This window comes from Choloepus didactylus, chromosome 2 (genome assembly GCF_015220235.1).
Source record: "Choloepus didactylus isolate mChoDid1 chromosome 2, mChoDid1.pri, whole genome shotgun sequence".
Taxonomy (NCBI): Eukaryota; Metazoa; Chordata; class Mammalia; order Pilosa; family Megalonychidae; genus Choloepus; species Choloepus didactylus.
Genome location: NC_051308.1, coordinates 243,564,001 through 243,583,532, shown reverse-complemented (window position 1 = coordinate 243,583,532; position 19,532 = coordinate 243,564,001). Strand labels below are relative to the sequence as shown.

Sequence of the window (19,532 nt, the reverse complement as noted above, 5' to 3'; positions counted from 1 at the left end):
TAGCCAAATGAGGTCACGATAGGATCACTTTTGCACCTCTTGCATTCTTTTCACTGGGAAGTTTGAGGGGTCTTTGCTCCTGGGGAATCAGGTGTCACTTAGAGGAGAGAAAATGTCCAGCGCTTTGAAACAGGGTTTGGGTTTCTTTGGGTTTTGGTTTCTTTGGTTGAGCCTTTGTCCTCAGCCCTGCCTGTGCCCCCGCGTCCTGCTACAGCCTTTCTCATTTGGGCTTTGCTGCTCCGGGGACTCGGAAGATTAAGCTGTGTTCGAGTTATTTCTTTCTTCATTTATTTGTATATATATACCCCTGTGGGTGTGTGTATATATAATTTTTTATTTTGTTTTAAACCAAGCAAGTGTCCTGTGAAAAGCGACCCGCGCCGTGCCTCCCCGTGCCCGCTGCACGCCCCGCCTCCCTGCTGCCACAGCCGTCAACTCCGGTCTCTTTAAATCTCTCTTTTATCACCAGGAGACCCATTTAGTTCCTCCAAGTCCAGGACATTCATCATGGAAGGTACCCGACCCCGCAGCACGCCGCTGACTCTGTGTCGAGCTGCATTTTATGGGACATGTTTCCATTTACAGGAGCCTTTCCCCCGCTGACAAACTTCTCCATAAAATGCATAAGGGGGGAGAACAGGTGCCTTCTGAGGACGTCTTGCAAATGGAAAGGAAAGCCAAGCCCCTCACCCGCCCCGCCCCGCTGTCACTTTGTTCCTTGTCTCCTTTTCTGCATGACAGCCCCCACCCTCACCTGCTTGCCTTGCCGTGGACCCCCCGGGGGGCCAGCGCACGCCAGATTTGGGGATGCCCTGATCAGCACCTGAAACCTTGGCCCTGGATGTTCCTGGGGGGGTTGCTGGGAAGACCAGGTTCCCACAAAACAAGCGCCCCCAAATGAGCCTTGTCTTTCCCATAGTTCTCAGTTTTTACAGCGGTCAGACCGGCTCCTCCGTGGTTGGCTGGCTGCGTGTGGCCACGTGCGTCCCCTCCGTGGCCGGGCCACCTGCCAGCTCTCACCTCTTGCCATGAGGCCGGACCTCTCCATCAAAGAGGAATCATTTTTCTCCTTGGAGAACACGTGCACATGTGGGCACAGCTCCGAGAGGCAGGGCAGGCTCTGCTCTCCCTGTCCTCCCCTAAGCTGACGGGCACCCGAGGGCAGGCCACCGTTGGCTCTGGGGTCTGGTCTCCCCAGGGACCTGCATCCTCCACAGATGGAAGGACTTGTAGCTGCCAACGGGGCAGCACAGCCTGCCACCCGAGCCCTTCCATTTATTATTTGTAACTCAGCCGGAGCCGCCGGGGGTTTTTTGGCAGCAGCTGGAAGGATTCGGTCCTCCTGCTTCTGTTCCGCAGCATTAAATATTGAGGTGGAGGACAATTGTCCCTCATGGTCCCTGACTCCAGGGCTGTGCCATCATGCCTGGGCAGAAGGGCCACGGGGCAGGCTCCAGCACTGGCTGCACATTCAGCCTGGCATGGCCGAGGACCCTCCGAGGAGCCCAGGAGCCTCTGCCCAGGACCCTCATCCCTCTCGGGACATTGGGAACCTTGTGCCAGCTCCTGCCCCCTCAGCCTGTTACAGCGGGCGACTCGGTCTCCCCATGCTGCATGGAAAGGGCTTTTTGGCACATTGTGCAGCTCGACTCGCTGGGACTGTGTAATCGGAGAGAGCGCGTGTGTGGACGCGGGCGAGGCTGGGGTCTGGGGTTCGCCTCTGGCTTCCCTCTCTCTGGCATGTGGGCAAAAGCCTTGGCTTGAAAGAACTGGAAAGTTCCGCTGCATGAGCACAGGTGTGCCAGAGTGTTTCTAAAAAGCTGAACAAGGACGGCCAAGCCTGGCTCAGTATTTTGTGTGCTCAGATGTTCTCCTGGGACCCTCTGAGCCTTCGCAAACCTTTCCAACAGGCATTGTCCTCCTTCATAAAGTCCAGCAGCGTTGGCTGACACAGGGAGGTTCAGACTTCCCTCCCAGCTCTTCTCCCGGGGAATGGGGAGGAGCCCCCCCAACTGACCTGGGAAGGAAGGAGAGGGCAGGGCTTGGCCTGCGGGTGTGGACGCCGAGGTGTGGCTTTCCGGAGTCACAGGAGAGCCAACCGAGACCCCTTTGCTCCAGCCCTGGGGATGCCCTCAGTTCCTCCATAAGGAAAAAAAATGGACCTTGACTGGGGGAGCACTGGGGACCCAGGATGGGTGGGAAGTTGCATCCCAAAACAGACGTGGGTAGGAGTCAGCACGGCCACTCCCTGCTGGGGAAGGCGCCCAAGTCAGCGTCTGAACAAACCCAGTGTCCCCCTTCCTTCCTCCCCATCTCGCCCAGCCACAACCACTTTCAGGGGCCTCGGCCTCCCCAACTCCATGGCAAATCAGGGGTGAGCCCCATGGGGCAAGATGAGGATTCTCAAGGGTCAGTGTTACTGCTTTATTTTTAGAAACACTCGTCCTTCAGCTTTACTCTCCACGCTGCTCTCGGCAGCCAGCCTGGTGGGCGCTGTATCAGAACTCGGAGAAATCCAGCGGAGTCTCCTTCACCCACCAAGCAGAGAACCTTCAGCATTTTTTAATTTGAGGCCGAGTTCTGTTTTAAAAACCTCAACATCCCCATGAGGCTAAAACAGCTTAGGGAGGGGACTATGATTGGCAAATTTTTCTTTCTCAAAAACTTGAGCACTAGGAAGAATCTATTGTATCGTTTGAGGGAATCCCCCGGGTCCCCCAAATTATTTAAAAGGATGGCGTGGCATTGCAGCAATTTTGCAAGGCTCAGTGGTCCAGTATTCAATCATTCCCAGCAGTTACATGGAGGCCTGTAACTGTCCCACGCCGTGACCGGGCTGTTAGGTTCGAAGCCATTCAAGAATCCGCACAACACAGTGAGTTAAAGTTTAAGTATAAAGTTTAAGATTTATTAGAGAAAGAAAGCAGGTGGGAGCCAGCAGAAAAGAAGAAAAAGATGATGGCTCCCGCTCTCTATCTGAGAGCAGCATTTTTTAACGAAAAAAGGAACCCATGTTGGGTAGGGTGTCCGCTGTGATGTTCTGTGCCTCGATTGGGTAAGTGCTTATCTAGTTTTGGGGTGATCGGTTGCTAGAATTCTGAGACAATATTCTTTTTAGGAAAGCAGCTGCGTTATCTAGCTAGGGAGAGCAGGCCTTTGTGGTTGTTCATCTTATGAATGTATCTGACTTTGCCTTATCCGCCTTTGAGGGGCCACTGTGGCTGGAACAGCCTTGAAAAGCCTTGAACAGCCTCATTCTTTAGTCTATGGGGCACCTGTTTGCTTGTGAGAAAAGCTGTGGAGCCCCTGGGTTCGAAACTCCTTCTACATGTCAGTTTCTTCTTCTAGGATCTAACACTGGCCCTTCCGGGGGGGCACCCAGAGCCCCCTCCATCCTGGGACCAGAAACCCCCCGCCATCCTGCGGGAGGGTGGGAGACTATCCCACCCTCTGGGAGCACCCGGCCCCCCAGGTGCCACCCTTTCCTCTCCGTCCAATTCTCTAGAGTACAGCGAGAACCTGTAACAGCCTGATGTAGGAGACTAGGAACAGGCAAAACCGAGGTGGTTTATTTCCTGATGTGTTTCGCCGATCCGATTGTAACTTTCAGGCATTTATCAAGTTCTAGGTGTCACGGCCTCTGATGCTTTCCCAGCTAGAAAAATCCCCTCATTTAGAGCCCAGAATCACCTCCTTCCATCTCACCCATCCCTCATCCCTCTAATCTGCCAGAGAAGCGTTGCCACCCAGCCATAACCCATTTTTCAAAGATGCCACAAGACCTGTCACTGTTTGGGGGAAATTTCTTTCAAGACCGGCTTCCGGGTTTGCAGCTCACTCTTTCCTCGCATCCCTGACCTCTCCTCCCGCGCCCCCTCGGAGCCAGGACATACTCTGCTTGCAGCCGTCTTTGCAGCGACCCACCCTCCACCTGCAGTTTGCAGAGTGTCCCCAGCCAGGCCCCCAGCCCTCCTCCCACCACGGTGTCCCCTTCTCTCATACAGAGACTGTGCGCGCCATGACCCACGTCATCAACCAGGGAATGGCCATGTACTGGGGCACATCGCGCTGGAGCTCCATGGAGATCATGGTACGTGACGCTCAGCCATGTGGGGGTCTTCAGGTCCCTGTGGTTCCAGAGCCTGTCCCTCTGTCTGCTTAGAAAGCCAGGGCCTCACGGACGGGCAGGGGGCAGTCATGTCGGGCAGGGGGCAGTCATGTCTGCTGGCTCTGCAGTCCCAGGGGTCTCGGGCTTGAATCCCAGTCCTGCCCACATGGTTCCACCTCTCTGAGCCTCGGTTTACCCACCTGCACAAGGCTGCCAAGAACACCTGTCCCCTTGAGGTCCCACAGCCTGTGTCCGAGATAGGCCCCGGCTGTGTGGCTCAGAACTACCGTTAAGACCTCGGCTTCCGTCCCTCGGTCCGTGGTGTTGCACTGTGCCCGTTTCCAGGACAGCATCTGCTAACTGTCCCCTCCCTCCGGGGTGGCTGGCAGAGGCCGAGGGCAGCAGGTGGTTCTCAGTACTTCTGGGTCTGCCAGGGAGGGTCAGCAGGTGACCCCGTTCTCAGCAGAGGCCAGCCCGTGTGGCGGGGCTGGGGGACGGGGAGAGGCCGCGTCCATTCCGGCCGCCTGGCTCGCAGGCTGACCCCGCGCCCGGCCTCCAGCCCCCTCAGCCTTGGCCCTGCCCGTGCCCCACCCAGATTTCCCAGCCTCCCCGGGAGGGCTTTCTCCTCCAAGTCCCAGCCTTCTGCCGCGCCAGGGAAAGTAAACAGGATTTTTGCTTCAAGCCAAGCACAGCTCTTCGAAGGCCCTAGCAACAACCAGCTTTGGTGAGGGCAGCCCTAGGGAGGGTTTGGCATTTTTCTGAAGCTGATGCAAGCCGCAGCGAGCTCGCGGAGGGGTCGGCACCCTTATCCCCTTTTAAAGGTGGGGCATCCTCCTGTTGGGGGCATCAACCTGGCCCACGCCTACCGGAGCAAGGGGGAAAACAGGTAGCTGTGGGGCCCCTGGCAGTTTCTGCCCCCCCTGCTGCCATGTCCAGTCCAGGACCCGAGGGTGACCGTCACGGTAACGCGGTGACAGCCCAGCAGCAGGCACCGAGGGAGGCTGTGCCGCGAGGGCCTCAGGCCGCCCGGCCAGCAAGTGCCAAGACCCAGGGCCCGCCACGGGGCTGCGCTTTCCCAAATGCCTTCCAGCCCGGGCCCACCCCACCCCCTTTCCCTGGCTCTGAGGAAGCCGGGGTGGGGGCGGCAGGGGGCCGAGGGGACAGGGCCTGACGGGCCGGCCCGCTGCCCGGGATGCCTTCAGGTCTGGCCTTGGGACACTCCTGGGCCTCCCTGGCCTGGGCGCGGGGAGGAAGGCTGGGGGGGCAGGGGCTTGGAATCAGACCCCCAGGCTCGAGGGCCCCTGGTGTGCCGTCAGCCAGCTGCCCCCCGCTGCCCCGGGCCCCGGAGCAGCAGGAGAGCCGGGCGCCTTTCTCCCCGCAGGAGGCCTACTCGGTGGCCCGGCAGTTCAACCTGATCCCGCCCATCTGCGAGCAGGCCGAGTACCACCTGTTCCAGCGCGAGAAGGTGGAGGCGCAGCTGCCCGAGCTCTTCCACAAGATAGGTGGGGCCTGCCCCCGGCCCCCCGATCCCTGCCGCCTAGCCCCTGGCTCCCCAATCCCCCAGCCCCCTGACCCCAGCCCCTGGCCCTCCAACCCCCTGACCCCCCGACCCCAGCCCCCGGCCCTCCGGCCCCCCGATCCCTGCCGCCTAGCCCCTGGCCCCCCAATCCCCCAGCCCCCTGACCCCAGCCCCTGGCCCTCCAATTCCCTGACCCCCCGACCTCCAGCCCCTGGCCCCCCAATCCCTGCCACCTAGCCCCTGGCCCCCCAATCCCCCAGCCCCCTGACCCCAGCCCCTGGCCCTCCAATTCCCTGACCCCCCGACCTCCAGCCCCTGGCCCCCCAATCCCTGCCGCCTAGCCCCTGGCCCCCCGATCCCCCAGCCCCCAACCCCAGCCCCTGGCTCTCCAATCCCCTGACCCCCCGACCCCAGCCCCCGGCCCCCCGATCCCCCGGCCCCCCAATCCCTGCTTCCTAGCCCCTGGCCCCCCAATCCCCCAGCCCCCCAACCCCAGCCCCTGGCCCTCCAATCCCCTGACCCCCCAACCTCCAGCCCCTGGCCCCCCAATCCCTGCCTCCTAGCCCCCCAAACCCCAGCCCTGACCCCCAGCTCTGCCCCTCAGTCCCTGGCCCTCTGGTCCCCAAACCCCAACTCTGCCCTCCACCCAGGCAGGGGCTCTGAGGCCCAGCCCAGCCCTGCAGACCCCGCGGCTCAGCCTGGCAGGGCCTGGGGCTTGACCTTGCGGGTTTACCTCTCCCAGGAGTGGGCGCCATGACCTGGTCCCCTCTGGCCTGCGGCATCGTTTCCGGAAAGTACGACAGTGGCGTCCCGCCCTACTCGAGGGCCTCCTTGAAGGTGAAGCGGCCGGCCAGGCGGGGCGGGCTGGGCGGGGCAGGGCTGACGCGCGTGGCCTCTGGGCAGGCTGCCTGGGCTGGGCGCAGCACCCCTGGGTTTCCGATGCCCCGGGCACCCTCTAAGGGTGAGGTCTGGGGTGGGGAACAGGGAGCCCCGCTTCTGCCCTGACCCCACGTCTAGAGGGGTTCTCAGCCCGTGGGACAGGCCCCACCCCCACCTGCCTCTGCTCCCCCATCGTGGTTGGGGCCATTGGAGTGACCCCCATCCACCCCCTTCAGAAGCCACCCCCAGTATAAGGCACCCTGCTTCCCCCCACCTCTGGGTGGGTACTCAGGAGAGACCCAGGCTGCAGGGTTTGGGGACAAGGAGCAGACAGACAAAGGCCAGCCCACTCACAGCAAGGCCAGGAGCCCCCTGGGAGGCAACGCAGTCCTGGGGGGCAGGCAGGGGAGACAGCACCCCCAGAGGTGGGGTGGGTTCCCTGAATGCTAGTCCAGACTGATCCCCCGAGCCCAGTGCAGCAGCCCCCGGCTCAGCCGCCGAGCCCCCGGGGAGAAGGGAAGTCAGCCTCACTGTCCTGGGCCTCGGGGTGCAGACGGGTCCCCCTTCTTCCTCCTGCCCAAGTCTGGCCCCAAGTGGGCATGATCAGGCCTGGGGTCAGGTGATGTCCTGGCTTCGGGGGAGATGAGAGCCGCTGGTGGGGGAAGAGAAGGATCTGGAAGGCAGGCGAACCGTCAGCCATCTGCATGCAGCCTTCCCTCACCTGGGGGCTGCCCCCCTCTCCCCCAGGGCTACCAGTGGCTGAAGGACAAGATCCTGAGCGAGGAGGGCCGGCGCCAGCAGGCCAAGCTGAAGGAGCTGCAGGCCATCGCCGAGCGCCTGGGCTGCACCCTCCCCCAGCTGGCCATAGGTAACGGGGCGTGTCCCGAGGGAGAGGGGGGAAGGGGGGTCCCCGAGAGCCTGGGCCAGCCATGGGTAACGGGGCTCCCACATGCTCGGGGAGACAATGAGGGTACCTGAGCCTGCCACAAAGGACAGTCGGTGCCCGGGCTCCCTGACAGCCCCGGGAAAGGTCCCCACCCAGCACTGCCAAGGGGGCTGGGTTCCTCGGGTCCAGCCAGGGGCAGGGGCAGAACCGCAGGGGCCCCACAGGGGGCCGGTCCCTCACCCGTGGCCTTGCTGCCCCCAGCCTGGTGCCTGAGGAACGAAGGGGTGAGCTCCGTGCTCCTGGGGGCCTCCAGCGTGGACCAGCTGATGGAGAACATCGGAGCAATACAGGTGAGCAGGGGCCCCGCTGGCTCGGGGGCAGAGCAGGGTCCCGTCCGCCCATCGTCCGGCCACCCCGCATTTATCAGGCACCTGCTGTGCCGGGCTCTGGCCTAGAGGCTCAGCATGTGTCGAGAACCAGAGACCCCTACTCTTGAAAAGCCTACTTTCAGGCAGGAACAGACAATAAATGCTAAACGTTAAGAAATAAGTGAATTATGATATGTGTTAGCAAGTGACAAATGCTATGGGAAAACAGACAAAAGCCAAGCAAGGTACAGGGCCTTGGGAGTGCCCGGCTGGGGCAGAGCGGAGGTGGAGCCGAGGGCCCGGGGTTAGGGGAGCTGTCAGGGCAGACTTGTTGAGCAAGACTTGGAGGAGGCGAGGGAGTGAGCCGCACAAATGTGCGGGGGAAGCACGTTTCCCGGGGCAGGACAGCTAACCAAAGGCCCACGGTGGGAGCCTTTGAGATGTGCAAAGAAGAGCCAGGAGCCGGTGGAGCTGGAGCCAGGGCCGAGGGGCAAGGCCTGAGCCAGGGGGCAGAGAAGAGCTCCCACGGGGCCTGGGTGTTTATTCCGAGATGGGACCAGCCCGGGGATCGGACCCAGCTTCAGCTTTAAAAGGGTCCCTCTGGCTGCGGCGTTGGGGAGAGCCAGTGAGAAGTGGCCAGGGTGCCCCGAGAGAGATGGTGGTGGTTCCGAGATGGGAGAAGGGGGTGGGTCCTGGACGCCTTGAAAGGTGAGGCCGGTAGGGTCAGCTGACAAAGTGGACATGGGGGCAAGAGGAAGCAGAGTAAAGACAGCTCCCTGGTTCTTGTCCTTGGAAGGGGGTGCAGAAAGCAGGCATTGGCGCCTTGGAATCTGCATTTTGTGCAACCACCACCCCTATCCTTCCAGAAGGTTCTGGAACACCCTGGAGTTTGAGAGAACTGAATAGAACAGAGCATGCTTCCCCTCTGCACCACGCTTTCTGGAGCACAAAAGCAGCGTGGCCTCCACCTGCTTCAGATGGAGCCCAGGTGGGGTGGACGAGGATTGGCCTGGCCGGTGGAAAGTTCCGGAGGAAGTCGCCACCTCCTCTGCAGGCCAGGCCGGTCTTGGTGGTGGAGTTCTGATTAGCCGTTGTCCTCGCTCACAGGTCCTTCCCAAACTGTCGTCTTCCATCATCCACGAGATCGATAGCATTTTGGGCAATAAACCCTACAGCAAAAAGGACTACCGATCCTAAGGAGCCCCCGGCCTCGCTCGGACACTCCGTGCTCCCCCCCAGCCTCTGTCCACTCGCTTAAGCTGTTTTGAAGCAACGTGAAAAGTGTGGTTTGCTGTAGAGAGGAAACGGCCCGCCGAGACGGCGCCGGGAAGCCATCTCACGCGTCACTGCCTCAACGGGACGTGGGTTCTGTGCAGGGGAGGGGGCTGTGGTCGGAGGGTGCTCGTGCAGCCCCCGCCCCGGCGTCACCCCTGCTCACCCCCTGAGAAGGACTCACCGAGTCCGCTGCCCCCACGGCCCCTCGCCGAGACCCCCGCCTGGCGCGGGGCGGCCGAGAGGAGACCGGTGAGCAGACGACAGCCCGGCCCACCTGGGGGCCGCCTCGTCCCCCTCCTGGGTCCCCAGGTGCCCCCTGCCGGGCCAGCCCCCGTGGCGTCTGCACCCCACACCCACACTGCGACTCGGCCGCGGCTACCCCTGCGTGCCGTCCCCCAACCCCCAGCCCTTGCTGGCAGGGGCAGTGATCCCAGGGGGCTGGTTCCTCACAGAAAGGCTGGGGTCTGATTGCAGCCCCCCGACCACCAGCCTGCTTCCCTCACTCAAGCCATGGGTCCAGCTGGGCCAGGGGTCCCGGGAGCACCTGGGGTGGGCCGTGGAGCAGGCTGCAGTCAGCGCCCTCCCTGCCAGTTGCCCACCCGGGGCCTCCCTGCAGCGGCCATGCGTTTCTTGGCAGGACGGTGCCCACTGGTGGGGGTGGGGGCAGCAGGCAGGGCCCATATGCCCTGGGAGCCCACTTCTCTCAGCCCATGAAGACCTGCCTCTTTGCCCAAGCTTTGCCCTGCGGCAGTGGGCTTGGGGTCTGCAGAGAGAAGTTGCTTCCACCCTGAAAGGGAGGGTTCCTGGGGGTTCCGGGCTGCACGCCTAGTGCCGAGGAAACCTGGGTACCTGGCAGCTGCCTGGCAAAGTCCGAGACACCCCAGGGAGCCGCTGCCTGGGGACAGCCCACCCGTGGGTCATCCCCCAGAGCAGCTAGGAGTGGGCTGCCAGGCCCGGAGCTTGGCACCGACCCCCACCACCCACAGGCACCCCCCACACCGCCCATGGGCACCCCGGGAAGAGGGCTGGCGGCTCCCCTCCGTGCCTCCCGCAGCGCCCCCCCCCGGCCTGGAGTAGAGTGTGGAGAGGAACCTGGAGGCAGGCAGAGCCGTCAGCCCCTTTGCAGCCCCAGCCTCGGGCTGGGGGCACAGAGACTGAGGCTCAGGGTGGGGGGCCGCAGCCTGGAGCCCAGCCCCGTGGTCCTGAGCAGAACAGTGCCAGGGTGGAGGGCAGGGAGCCAGGCCCAGGGACATGCGGGCCCTCACCTCCCACTCCCACTTCTGCCCACTGTGCCGAGCCCCTGGAGTCGAGAACTTTCCCTGCTCCTCAGCCCCTCCCCTAGGCCCCTGCAGCCTCACGGGAGCAGCCCCTGGTGTGGGGAGGGGGCTGCACATCCAGCCAAGGCCCCCGCCCCGGGCCCTGCCCCAGCCCCGTGGCCGAGCGTCAGGCGGGGACCCAGGGCCGTGGTTCCGAGGGGCCAGGTCCCCCACCCCACAGGCAGCTGAGGGAGAGGCTGGGCCCCCCCCACACCTCTGCCCTCCACCCGGGCCTGCCCACTGTTGAAAGAGGGATGGGGGTGGGGTTGGGGGACCGAGTCCCTGCCAGTGCCCGTTTGCAGAAGGAGACGAGGGCCCCCAGGGGCAAGTCACCAAGGCCCACACAGCCTCCGCTGGGTCACCCTTCATGGCCTGGGTTCCCGCGTGTCCCCTTTCTTCCTCTTCTCAGGGTGACCGTGGAGGGGATGCTAGCGGGCAGGGGCAGGCCCGGAGGGGTGGCCTGGGCACCGGGCGAGGGTTTGGGGCCAGCCTGCTCCCTCCCGGGCCCCCAGGGCCTCCCCACACCTGGTTGAGTGGAGAGCCAGGAGGGGAGCCCCCGCCACCCCCAAGCAGCCAGCTCCTTGCCTCCCCCAAAGCTCGGCCACCCTGGCCGGGGTCCACACGGCGAGCACTCGACATGGGAACTGGGCCTAGTTGGGAGGGGGGGGGCGGTCTTCCTGGTTAGGGACACACGAGCCCCACGATTTCTTCTCCAGATGCCGTCTGTGAAACCCGAGGTCTCTGTGAGTGACGGGGGCTCACCCCGCCTCCTGTCCAAGTTGTGTAAATAACGTGCTTTTTCCTTCCCCTGTTTTTTTAACAACTGGCTCCTAAGCCCCTGCATCCCACCAGGCAGGGCCCGCTGCACGCCCCGCACTTCTCAGTGAGACCCCGACCGAGACGTGGCTGCTCTATTTATGGATGACAAAATAAAGCCCCTGCCCACCCACCAGTCTCCACCGCTCTGTGCGCCCCACAACCTGGGGTACCCGGGGTTCCGGGGGTTCCAGGGGCAGTGATAGGGGGAAGTGCTGCCCCCCGTGGAGCTGGGAGAGTGGGGGCTCCCCTTCCTGACCCCAGGGCCAACGGTGGGGAGAACAGCCACTGTGGGGGGGAGAGACAGGGTACCCCACCCTCATCTCTCCCAGGTGGCTCAGCCCAGGGGTCCACAGGGCCCCCCCCCCCCCAACTTGCCATTTCCTGCTGCCACCTCCAAGGGGCCCAGTTGGTGGCCAGGAGGCTGCCGTTCCCGGGAGGACGGGGGTTGGGGTCCGGGAGGCCCATGGGTTCCCCTTGGACGCTCAGTGTTTCTCAGACGCGTGGTGTGGGTGTTTAGGGGTGCAGGTGGGAGGGCCTGGGGCTCCCATCCTCCCCAGTGAGCCCTCAGCCACTTGGGGTCCCTCTTCTCAAGGGGGAGAAAGCTTTGGGCAGTGCCCCCCACATTTCCCCAATATCTTGTCCCACCCCTGAACCCCACCCTCCTCTTAAGTCAGTGAGAATCTCAGAAAAACACTGATTCAGTCCTTTCTCAAAGGATTTATTAAAACACAGAAAACCAAAGCACACACACAGAGTACAAAGTAAAGGTGACGTGTGGGCCACGGCCTGTCAGCCATCCCAGGGGCTTGGCCGAGGGCCCCAAAGGGGGTTCAGCTTCCAAAGCTGGGGCACCCCTGCCTGGGACCTTCCCGCCTCACCCAAAGCACCCCGGCCCCGGCGCCTCCTTCACAGCCTGGGCTGAGACCACCCGAGCCGGGTGGTGGGGGGCTCCGTTCCTCCTCGGACCTCCCGCTGGGGAAGGGGAGCAGCAGCAGGGGGCTCGGGCTCCCATCTCCGTGCCAAGAGTTCCGGACACACCCCCACCCCCAACAGGTCCTTCCCGGGTTATCATACCTAAAAAAATACTTTGTTTAAAAAAAATCTGAAAATTAGGAAAAAAAAATCCCAAAACACAACGCCAATGACGGGCTGGCACGCCACGATCTGTAAACTTCCAGACACATCAAATGGGACAGGAGCCGGCTCCCTCAGACACCGCGGTGTGACAGCACGGGCGCCACGGGGAGGGCCTTCCACCCCGGGCACTGCCAGCTCACGGCGCCAGCTCCCCTGACACCAAGACAGCAGATGAGGAAGGGGGTGCCAGCCCCGGCCCCCAGCCCCAGCCCCTTCCCCACCCACGTCGCTCCGTCGCACACTGGAGGCCCCGAGGCCACCTGCTCCCCGGGTCCCCAAGCCCTCGTGAGCCCTGATCCAGGTGTGGGAGCAGCAGCTGCAGGTGACCTGAGTCAAGGCATGGCCAGGTGGGGGGCACCCCGAGAGCCCTGGGAAGGCCCCTAACAAGGAGTGCAGGTGTCGGCACCCGTGATGACGGGCAGCGGCCGGAGCACCTCCGGGTGAAGCCCACCTGGCAGGACACAGGAGCGTCCGAAGGGGGGTGTTCGGGACACGATTCCCCCACCACGTCTCAGGGAGATGGGCTTCCGGGGAGCGTGTGCGAGAGGGGACCCTGCAGACCCAGCCAGTCCAACAGAGTGTCCCCTTCACCTGAAAAACCCAGCGGGCAGTGCCCTCCGAGACCTCTGGCCCAAAGGCGGTTCAACAGAAACCCTGCTCGGCGCCGGAGTAAATCAGAACGTGGCTGGAAACGTCAACACGCAGGCTGGGACTTGGGGATTCCACTTGAACACAAGGCCCCTAACCTGCCAGTAGCTGAAACCAAACCCAGCCCAAAGATGCCAACATGGGGACACCCTGCCACCTCCACTTCGCACAGGAGAAAACTGACAAATCAAGAAGAAAACATTCCTAAGATCCTTTTTTCTCTCCAAAACCATCAACCAGACCCCAGCGCTCAGCAGCCCCCAGCTCCCCGGGTGCTGTCAGCAGGGAGGGCTGGGCCTTCCTGGGGGGGAGACTGAGGAGGGGGCCGGGAAGGGGGAGATGCAGACCTCAGCCCTGCCAGCCCCGCTCCTGCCGGCCCGACGCTCCGGGCCCATCCACCGCGGCCAGGGAAGGTGGACACAGCCCCACAAGGCTGACCCAGGGCTGACCACCCGTTCCAGGAGAGGGCATCGAGACTTGGCCTGGGGACAAGCCGGTGGTGGTCACCTTGCCGTGGCCTGAGCAGAGCCTTTGCAGGGAGGTGCAGACAGAGGACACGACATGTCAACCAGGTACCGGATGACCACGATGGGCTGGAATGACCCACACCCGCGAGGGCGGCCCTGCCAGGGAGGTGGGCTCACCGCTGCTAGTGTCATGTGCTAGACCCCACACTGCCCGACGCCCTCCTGGCCAGCCTCGCCACCCCGCTCTGCCCACCCTGCAAAGGCTCCTGCTCGAGAACAATAAGACTGGAGTGCAGCAATGTCCAAGACGGAAGGGACCGTGGGGGTCCAGCCCCCTCCAGGGGATCACAGAGAGGACATCCGAGGCTCCGCAGGGCCAGGAGCTTGTCCAAGGTCGGCAGTGGTGAGTGACCAGGCCGGGCCGAGCCAGGGAACCCTGACCTCAGGCCCCCCCCAGCTTGCTCCTCACCAAGCCCCTACCCACACTCCCGGGGGCTTCTGCGCCCCGGAAAGGCTCCCTGCTCACGGCTCGGAAACCCCTTCCAGGCTGAGCTTGGGGCCACCGGGAGGACTGGACGCAGCACACTCCCAATGCACCCGCATGTGGGCCCTCAATGGCACCCCTGGCTGCGGGGGGCAGGGTCACGGCAGGGTCAGGGTGGGGATTCCCGTGGACACAGGACAGGCCTGGGGCTCCGGGGCGTCCAGGAAGGAAACTAAGCAGGAAGCCAGGAGGAGCTGCCGGAGGGGCCTGCAGAGCCCCCAGGGCCCTCCCCTGCCTCCAGGCCGTCCCAGAGCAGAGCCAGGCAGCCGGGGCCACCCCCCATCCAGGCCTCTCCAGGGAAGGAGGAGCTGGGCTAAGTCCACGGTCCAGGGGGTGCTCGGACACCCATCATCACCCGGCCACACCCATGGCCCTGGTGGAGGACGGTCCCCTCCTGGCCTGACCCCGGTGCTCCGCAGCCCCTCTGCACGCAGCTCTCCCCTTTCCTGGGAGCACACGCTGCAGCCGGCCAGGTAGGGCAGGGGAGACAGCCCTGCAGGGCTCACGGACACCAGGGGCCAGGGCCGGACGTCTGCGCACGGGGCACCCTGCCTCCGAGGAGACGGGACACGCCTGCCGTCTCCAGCCCTGGCAGGGATGGGGTGGGAGAAACATCCTGCCCTGGCCCCTGGCACCAGCCAGGACCCCTGCCGTCGGGCTGGGCCACCGCCCCTCGGGCCTGCCCGCACGGACAGCAGGCTGGGCGCAGCGCCGCACATGCACAGACGCGAGCGGGCAGTTGTGGGTGGGCCCCCGGGGCGCCAACTGCGGCTTCTCCCAGCCGGGCCGAGTCCGCAGGGCCGCAGCAGGGAATCCGGAAGCTTCCCTCCAGTCTGTGCCCGTCGGTACAGAGAGACGTAAGTGCTGTGACGTTAGACTCCTTCATACTGCAACTTTTATCAAGACAAATGTGTTTGTGTCTCCGGTAAGAAAGTGCAAAAGATGTACAAATAAATGAAACCTCTTCTACGATGTCATTCTGGAAAAGGTGGCGAAGGGTTGCATGTCCCGGGTGGCTGTGGGGGAGATGCTCGTGTGGAAGGACACTGGAGCCATGATGGGGTGGCACTCCCAGGGTCTGCCCCAGCTGGCCTGGGCCTCATCCTCTGTGTGTTGGTGTTACTCGGTTTCCCTTTTTGGCACCGGCTCCTAAAAAGGCAGGAGCTTTTCTCTCCCATGGGCATCGGGCAGGGGGCCCAGCAGGTGTGGCTGTGAGGGGCAGATGGGGGGTCAGGCTGGCAGAGAGGGGGTCAAGTCTTGGGGAGACCCCTGATGCCCTAGAGCCAAGACCTGCCAGCACAGGCCCCTAAACCAGGCCTGGGGCTACACCCAGAGCGCCCGAGAGCACCCCAAGGAGCAGTGGCGGCAGGGACAGCCATTTGGAAGCCCCTCTGGAGCCCCCACCCTCAAGCGGCAGTCCTCACGGGGACAGACACCGCTTGATGGAGGCTGGCGACCTGGAGAGGCGGCCGGTGGGATGAGCAGTTTCTCCAGGACACTCCGGCCAGGAACTCTCCCAACCCTGCCCCAGTGCCCTGCCACCCTCCTGGGCCTGGGCAGGGAATGAGGTGTGAGACCAGACGGGGTGCCCTGGGGAGCCCACCGGCTGGCAGGGCAGTGGAGGTGGGCAGGGCTCCAGACTGAGGGGCCCCTGGCACACTGTACGTGGAGACACACACGCACACACATACAAGCACCACTCCAGCCCACGGCCACGAGTTTCCGCCATCCCAGCCTCCCACAGAAGTGTCTGGCAGGCTGGGGCAAAGGGAGCTGAGGTAGGGGCTGGTGGGCTACAGACAAGAGGATGAGACCCCCAAAGGCCGCCAGCTCAGGGGCACGAATTTGGTGCATAGGCCAAAACCTACTTCCGGCCAGGCCCGCCCCGCCAAGCCACGGGGCTGGGGGACCAGGGCAGCGGCCTTACCTCAGCTGGAAACGAGCGCTGCAACTGAGGGACATCTCGGGGACGGCTAGATATCTGTGAGGGCGAGAGGAGGCCGCAGCTTGCCTGGGCTCGGCAGCGGGAGGCAGGGGCCCCGGCGGGGAGGCCCTGCACATGCTGCCCGGACGCGGATGGGCACCTACCGGTCACATAGGGCCCCAGGGGCATCTGGTTGTAGTTGACAATCCCTCCCGGTCCAGGGCCCCGGAAGTTGGGCCCAAAGTTGTTGCTGTACATCTGAGAGGAGCCGAAAGAGCCCTGGAGGCAAGGACCCAGCTTTAAGAGGCCGTCGTCCCGAGGGCCACCCCGCGCCCCAGCCGAGGACGTGCGGGAGGGGCCGGGCCTGACCTGCTGGAGCGCGGGGTCGCCGGCGCGGCTCGTCAGGCGGCTCAGGATGCTGCGCTCCGACATCTGCAGGCGGGCGGCCACCGGCGGGATGCGGGACAGCATGGAGGGCAGGCGCGTCACGTCCGCCTTCATGTCGCCTAGCAGCTCCTCCAGCTGGTTCAGGACTGCAGAGGGGGCAGAGGGAGGGCGCTCGGCGGGGGGCCGAGAGGGCTGGCCCGGGCTGGTGCCACTGCCCGCCCCCGCGGTGGGTACCCAGGGGCACGCTGCCCCCGGGCCCTCCAAGGCCAACTGGGAGAGCAGCGGGGTTTAGGGGGGGACTAAGGACCCCTTGCCAGGGGCCCCTCTGGGCTGGGCCTGGGGTCCTAGGGCTGCAGAACCAAGAATTCTGACCCAATGTGCCCTCAACCAGCCTCTTGCTGGCTCCCAGGGAGGCCTGGAGCCCGGCACCCCCATCCTCGGGGGGAACCCCTGGGGCACAGCTCAGGAAACATCTTCCTCCCCTTTGCATCCATCCAGGGGAACGGGGTCCTGGCCCGAGCCTGTGGAGACTTCTCTCTCGTGTGTGAGCTTGGCCTTCCCCCATGCCCCACCCTCAACCAGCCCGGAAGGTTCCAGAAGGCTGGAAACGTGACAGCTGTGGACATGGAGCAGAGAAGCCCACGGTTTGAATCCTGTGAGATCTTGGCCCAAATTACATCACCTCCCTGAGCTTCGGTTTCCTCGTCTTTAAAATGGAGAGAATACCAGGACTCGCCACACAAGGATATATTGAGAATGAGAGAGAACGGATCTGAAGTATAGTGTCAGGGCTTGATGAGTGGGAACCGCGACAATCGTGTATTCGTCTGGGTCCCCATCCCCAGCCCGGGGCCTGCCCCACAGCAGGGCTTTAGGGAAGGGTCAAAGGGGAGCCTCAGTTTCCCCACAGGTGAGACAAGGAACTGGCCGAGGACTGAGCTGTCCCGATCCAGGAGGTTCTGCCAAGTCCAGCCCAGCCTCGGTGCCGCCGTTCTGTCCTCAGCCCCCCACCCCTGTCGGTCCCCTCACCCACGGCCGGGAGCGCTAGGGCCGGGGGGAGGCTGGGGGGCCGCGCCACAGGGTCCGGCCGCTCACCCTTGTGCAGGACGGCGTTGGCGGGCTTGTTTCCGGCGAGTGACTCCTTGGACAGGTGCTGGTGGCTCTCGGCCAGGCACTCGACCTCGGCCAGGCGGGCGTTGAGGGCCATGGCGGGGTGGCTGGGGTCCTGGGTCATGTTGAGGTATGCGGCCCTGCGGAGCTGCTCCTCAATGACCAGTGCCTGCTCCAGCAGCTGGGGGACGGGGGGATTGAGCATTAGCCTGGACCCTCCTCCTGGACGGCCACCACCCCTCCTCACCAGCACCTGCCCTGGCCCTGGAGGGAGGAGGACACACTTCCTGCCTCGAGCCTTCCCCAAGCTGGGTTCTCTGTCTCGCCCAGCGGGGCCTGGCCTGGAGCAAGGAGCCCACCACCCTGTTGGTTGATTGACTAACTGATCACCTTGGTGGCAGACTTGGGTATACACAGGAGGGGCTTGCTGCTCCCGACCCCTTTGCCCCAGGCCCTGTTGGAACCGGCCCCTCTCGCAGCCCCTACTGACCTTGAACCTGCGGGCCAGGAACTTGTTCTTCATCTCCAGGTAATTGCCCTTGTGGATCTCAGACTTGAAGGGCTCGTTGAGGATCATGTACCGTGGGTCATTCTGGATGTCCTGCCAGCGGGCGTAGCCGTGCCTGGGGCGGGCGCTGTTAAGGGCAAACCTGGCTGTGGGTAGGGGTGGGGCCCTGGTGGGGGGCGGGGAGGTGAGCCAGGCTCTCGGCCGACAATCTGGGGGTGACAGCAGACCACAGCAGCCAACACTGACGGGCACTCGCGGTGTGCGGGCTCCGCACCAAGACGGCGGTGACTCCTTCAAGCCCAAGGCCACGGGGAGGCCCAGTCATCAACCCCATCTCACAGCCAAGGAGATGGACGCACAATCAAGTGGCTTTACCCAAGGTCCCAGTTAGTGAGGGGCAGAGCCAGGATTTGAACCCAAACTCCTTCGCCTCTGTAACAGAAGCTGGCAACTGTGGCCGGTGGGCCGAATGCGGCCTGCAGCCTGGTTTCATAAATAACGTTTTACTGGAGCGTGGCCACGCTCGCTGGTTTCTGCATTGCCTGTGGCTGCCTCCACACCCATAGCAGAGCTGGGCAGACCCAGTGAGACCATCCAGCTTGGAACGCCTAGAACGTTAACTCTCTGGATTGTCAGAGAAAAACTGCCATCCCCTTCGTTCTACGAAATTCTGCCTGTCTATACTATAACCGGACCATGCAGGGCCGGTGCTCCGCGAGGCCCTCCCTGGGGAACTGGGGGGTCCCCTCCGGGCCTCCCACAGGACCCTGCCCCAATGGCGCCCTCTCTGAACACCCCTGCAAATTGTCAACCCCAGCCCCGGAACTCTCCGTGTCCCTTCACTGCTTTATTATGTTCCCTTGCACCCCAACCTTTGCTAACTCGTGGGGTGCACTTCCTGCCCCCGTGGACGGCCAGCTCCAGGAGGGAGGGGGTCTTGTCTTTCGTTCACGGCTGCATCCCCCAGGCCTGGCACCGAGTGAATGCAGAATGGATGAATACACTAAAGCCCTCTGTAAATGGCGGCACCCCCTTCAGGTGTATTGGAAGGCACAGGTGAGTTCTGTATCGTGGAGAAGCTAAGGGCGTTCATGGTGGAGTCAGAGAGACGGGGCGGCCCCGGCTCCGTGAATTATCAGCTGTGTGTCCCTGGACATGTCACTTGGTCTCTCCGAGTATCTGCTTCCTCCTCTGTAAATCGGGGACCCAGAGTGTCCCTGTGGGTGATGAACATAAAGGGGTGCCCTAGACGTCACTGTCAGCGCCGTCACCTGCTTCATCAGGAAAGAGCTCTGGGTGCCTGGTCGAGAGCGCTGGCTCCGGACTCCACACCCACACACCCCACGTTCCTCCCTGAGGTCCAGAGAGGAACAGGCCAGCGTCTGCCCAGCCCGGACGGCCAAGGATACGTCACGATGCCCGCCAACAGCCAGTAGTCGTGGCGCCGGTGCCAGATGTCGTAGATTTTCCCCGAGGAAACAGCGGCACGCTCCTCATTCTGCCACAGCGTGTGCAGCTCTGGGAAGCCAGCCAGAGGGAGTGGAATGAGGGTCCCCACAATCCGTTGCATGGAAGTGGGACTGGGAAAAACCCTCCCTCCCTAACTGCCCTCTCCCCACCCCAGGGTTCACGGCGTG

At 63.5% G+C, this 19,532-nt stretch overlaps 2 protein-coding genes across 11 annotated transcripts in view; one reads left to right on the top strand and one right to left on the bottom strand.

Moving 5' to 3' along the window:
* Nucleotides 1–11,300, top strand: part of KCNAB2 (potassium voltage-gated channel subfamily A regulatory beta subunit 2) — an 84,368-nt gene extending 73,068 nt beyond the window's left edge. For all 5 annotated transcript variants that reach the window (XM_037828678.1, XM_037828679.1, XM_037828680.1 and 2 more), the window contains 6 exons: nucleotides 4,005–4,090; nucleotides 5,490–5,610; nucleotides 6,370–6,464; nucleotides 7,254–7,374; nucleotides 7,654–7,742; nucleotides 8,868–11,300. In XM_037828678.1, the coding sequence (XP_037684606.1) occupies nucleotides 4,005–4,090; nucleotides 5,490–5,610; nucleotides 6,370–6,464; nucleotides 7,254–7,374; nucleotides 7,654–7,742; nucleotides 8,868–8,957 (602 nt within the window). In that variant the 3' untranslated portion in view covers nucleotides 8,958–11,300. The remainder of the gene's footprint in view (nucleotides 1–4,004; nucleotides 4,091–5,489; nucleotides 5,611–6,369; nucleotides 6,465–7,253; nucleotides 7,375–7,653; nucleotides 7,743–8,867) is intronic.
* A 1,233-nt stretch (nucleotides 11,301–12,533) lies between these two features.
* CHD5 (chromodomain helicase DNA binding protein 5) overlaps nucleotides 12,534–19,532 on the bottom strand; it is a 71,253-nt gene continuing 64,254 nt past the window's right edge. For 4 of the 6 annotated variants that reach the window (XM_037828670.1, XM_037828674.1, XM_037828673.1 and 1 more), the window contains 7 exons: nucleotides 19,305–19,413; nucleotides 17,878–18,010; nucleotides 17,373–17,568; nucleotides 16,260–16,423; nucleotides 16,055–16,169; nucleotides 15,894–15,947; nucleotides 12,534–15,175 (listed from right to left, as the gene is read on the bottom strand). In XM_037828670.1, coding sequence (XP_037684598.1) covers nucleotides 15,940–15,947; nucleotides 16,055–16,169; nucleotides 16,260–16,423; nucleotides 17,373–17,568; nucleotides 17,878–18,010; nucleotides 19,305–19,413 — 725 coding nt within the window. In that variant the 3' untranslated portion in view covers nucleotides 12,534–15,175; nucleotides 15,894–15,939. The remainder of the gene's footprint in view (nucleotides 15,176–15,893; nucleotides 15,948–16,054; nucleotides 16,170–16,259; nucleotides 16,424–17,372; nucleotides 17,569–17,877; nucleotides 18,011–19,304; nucleotides 19,414–19,532) is intronic. The other 2 variants (XM_037828671.1, XM_037828672.1) reach the window with 2 other exon arrangements.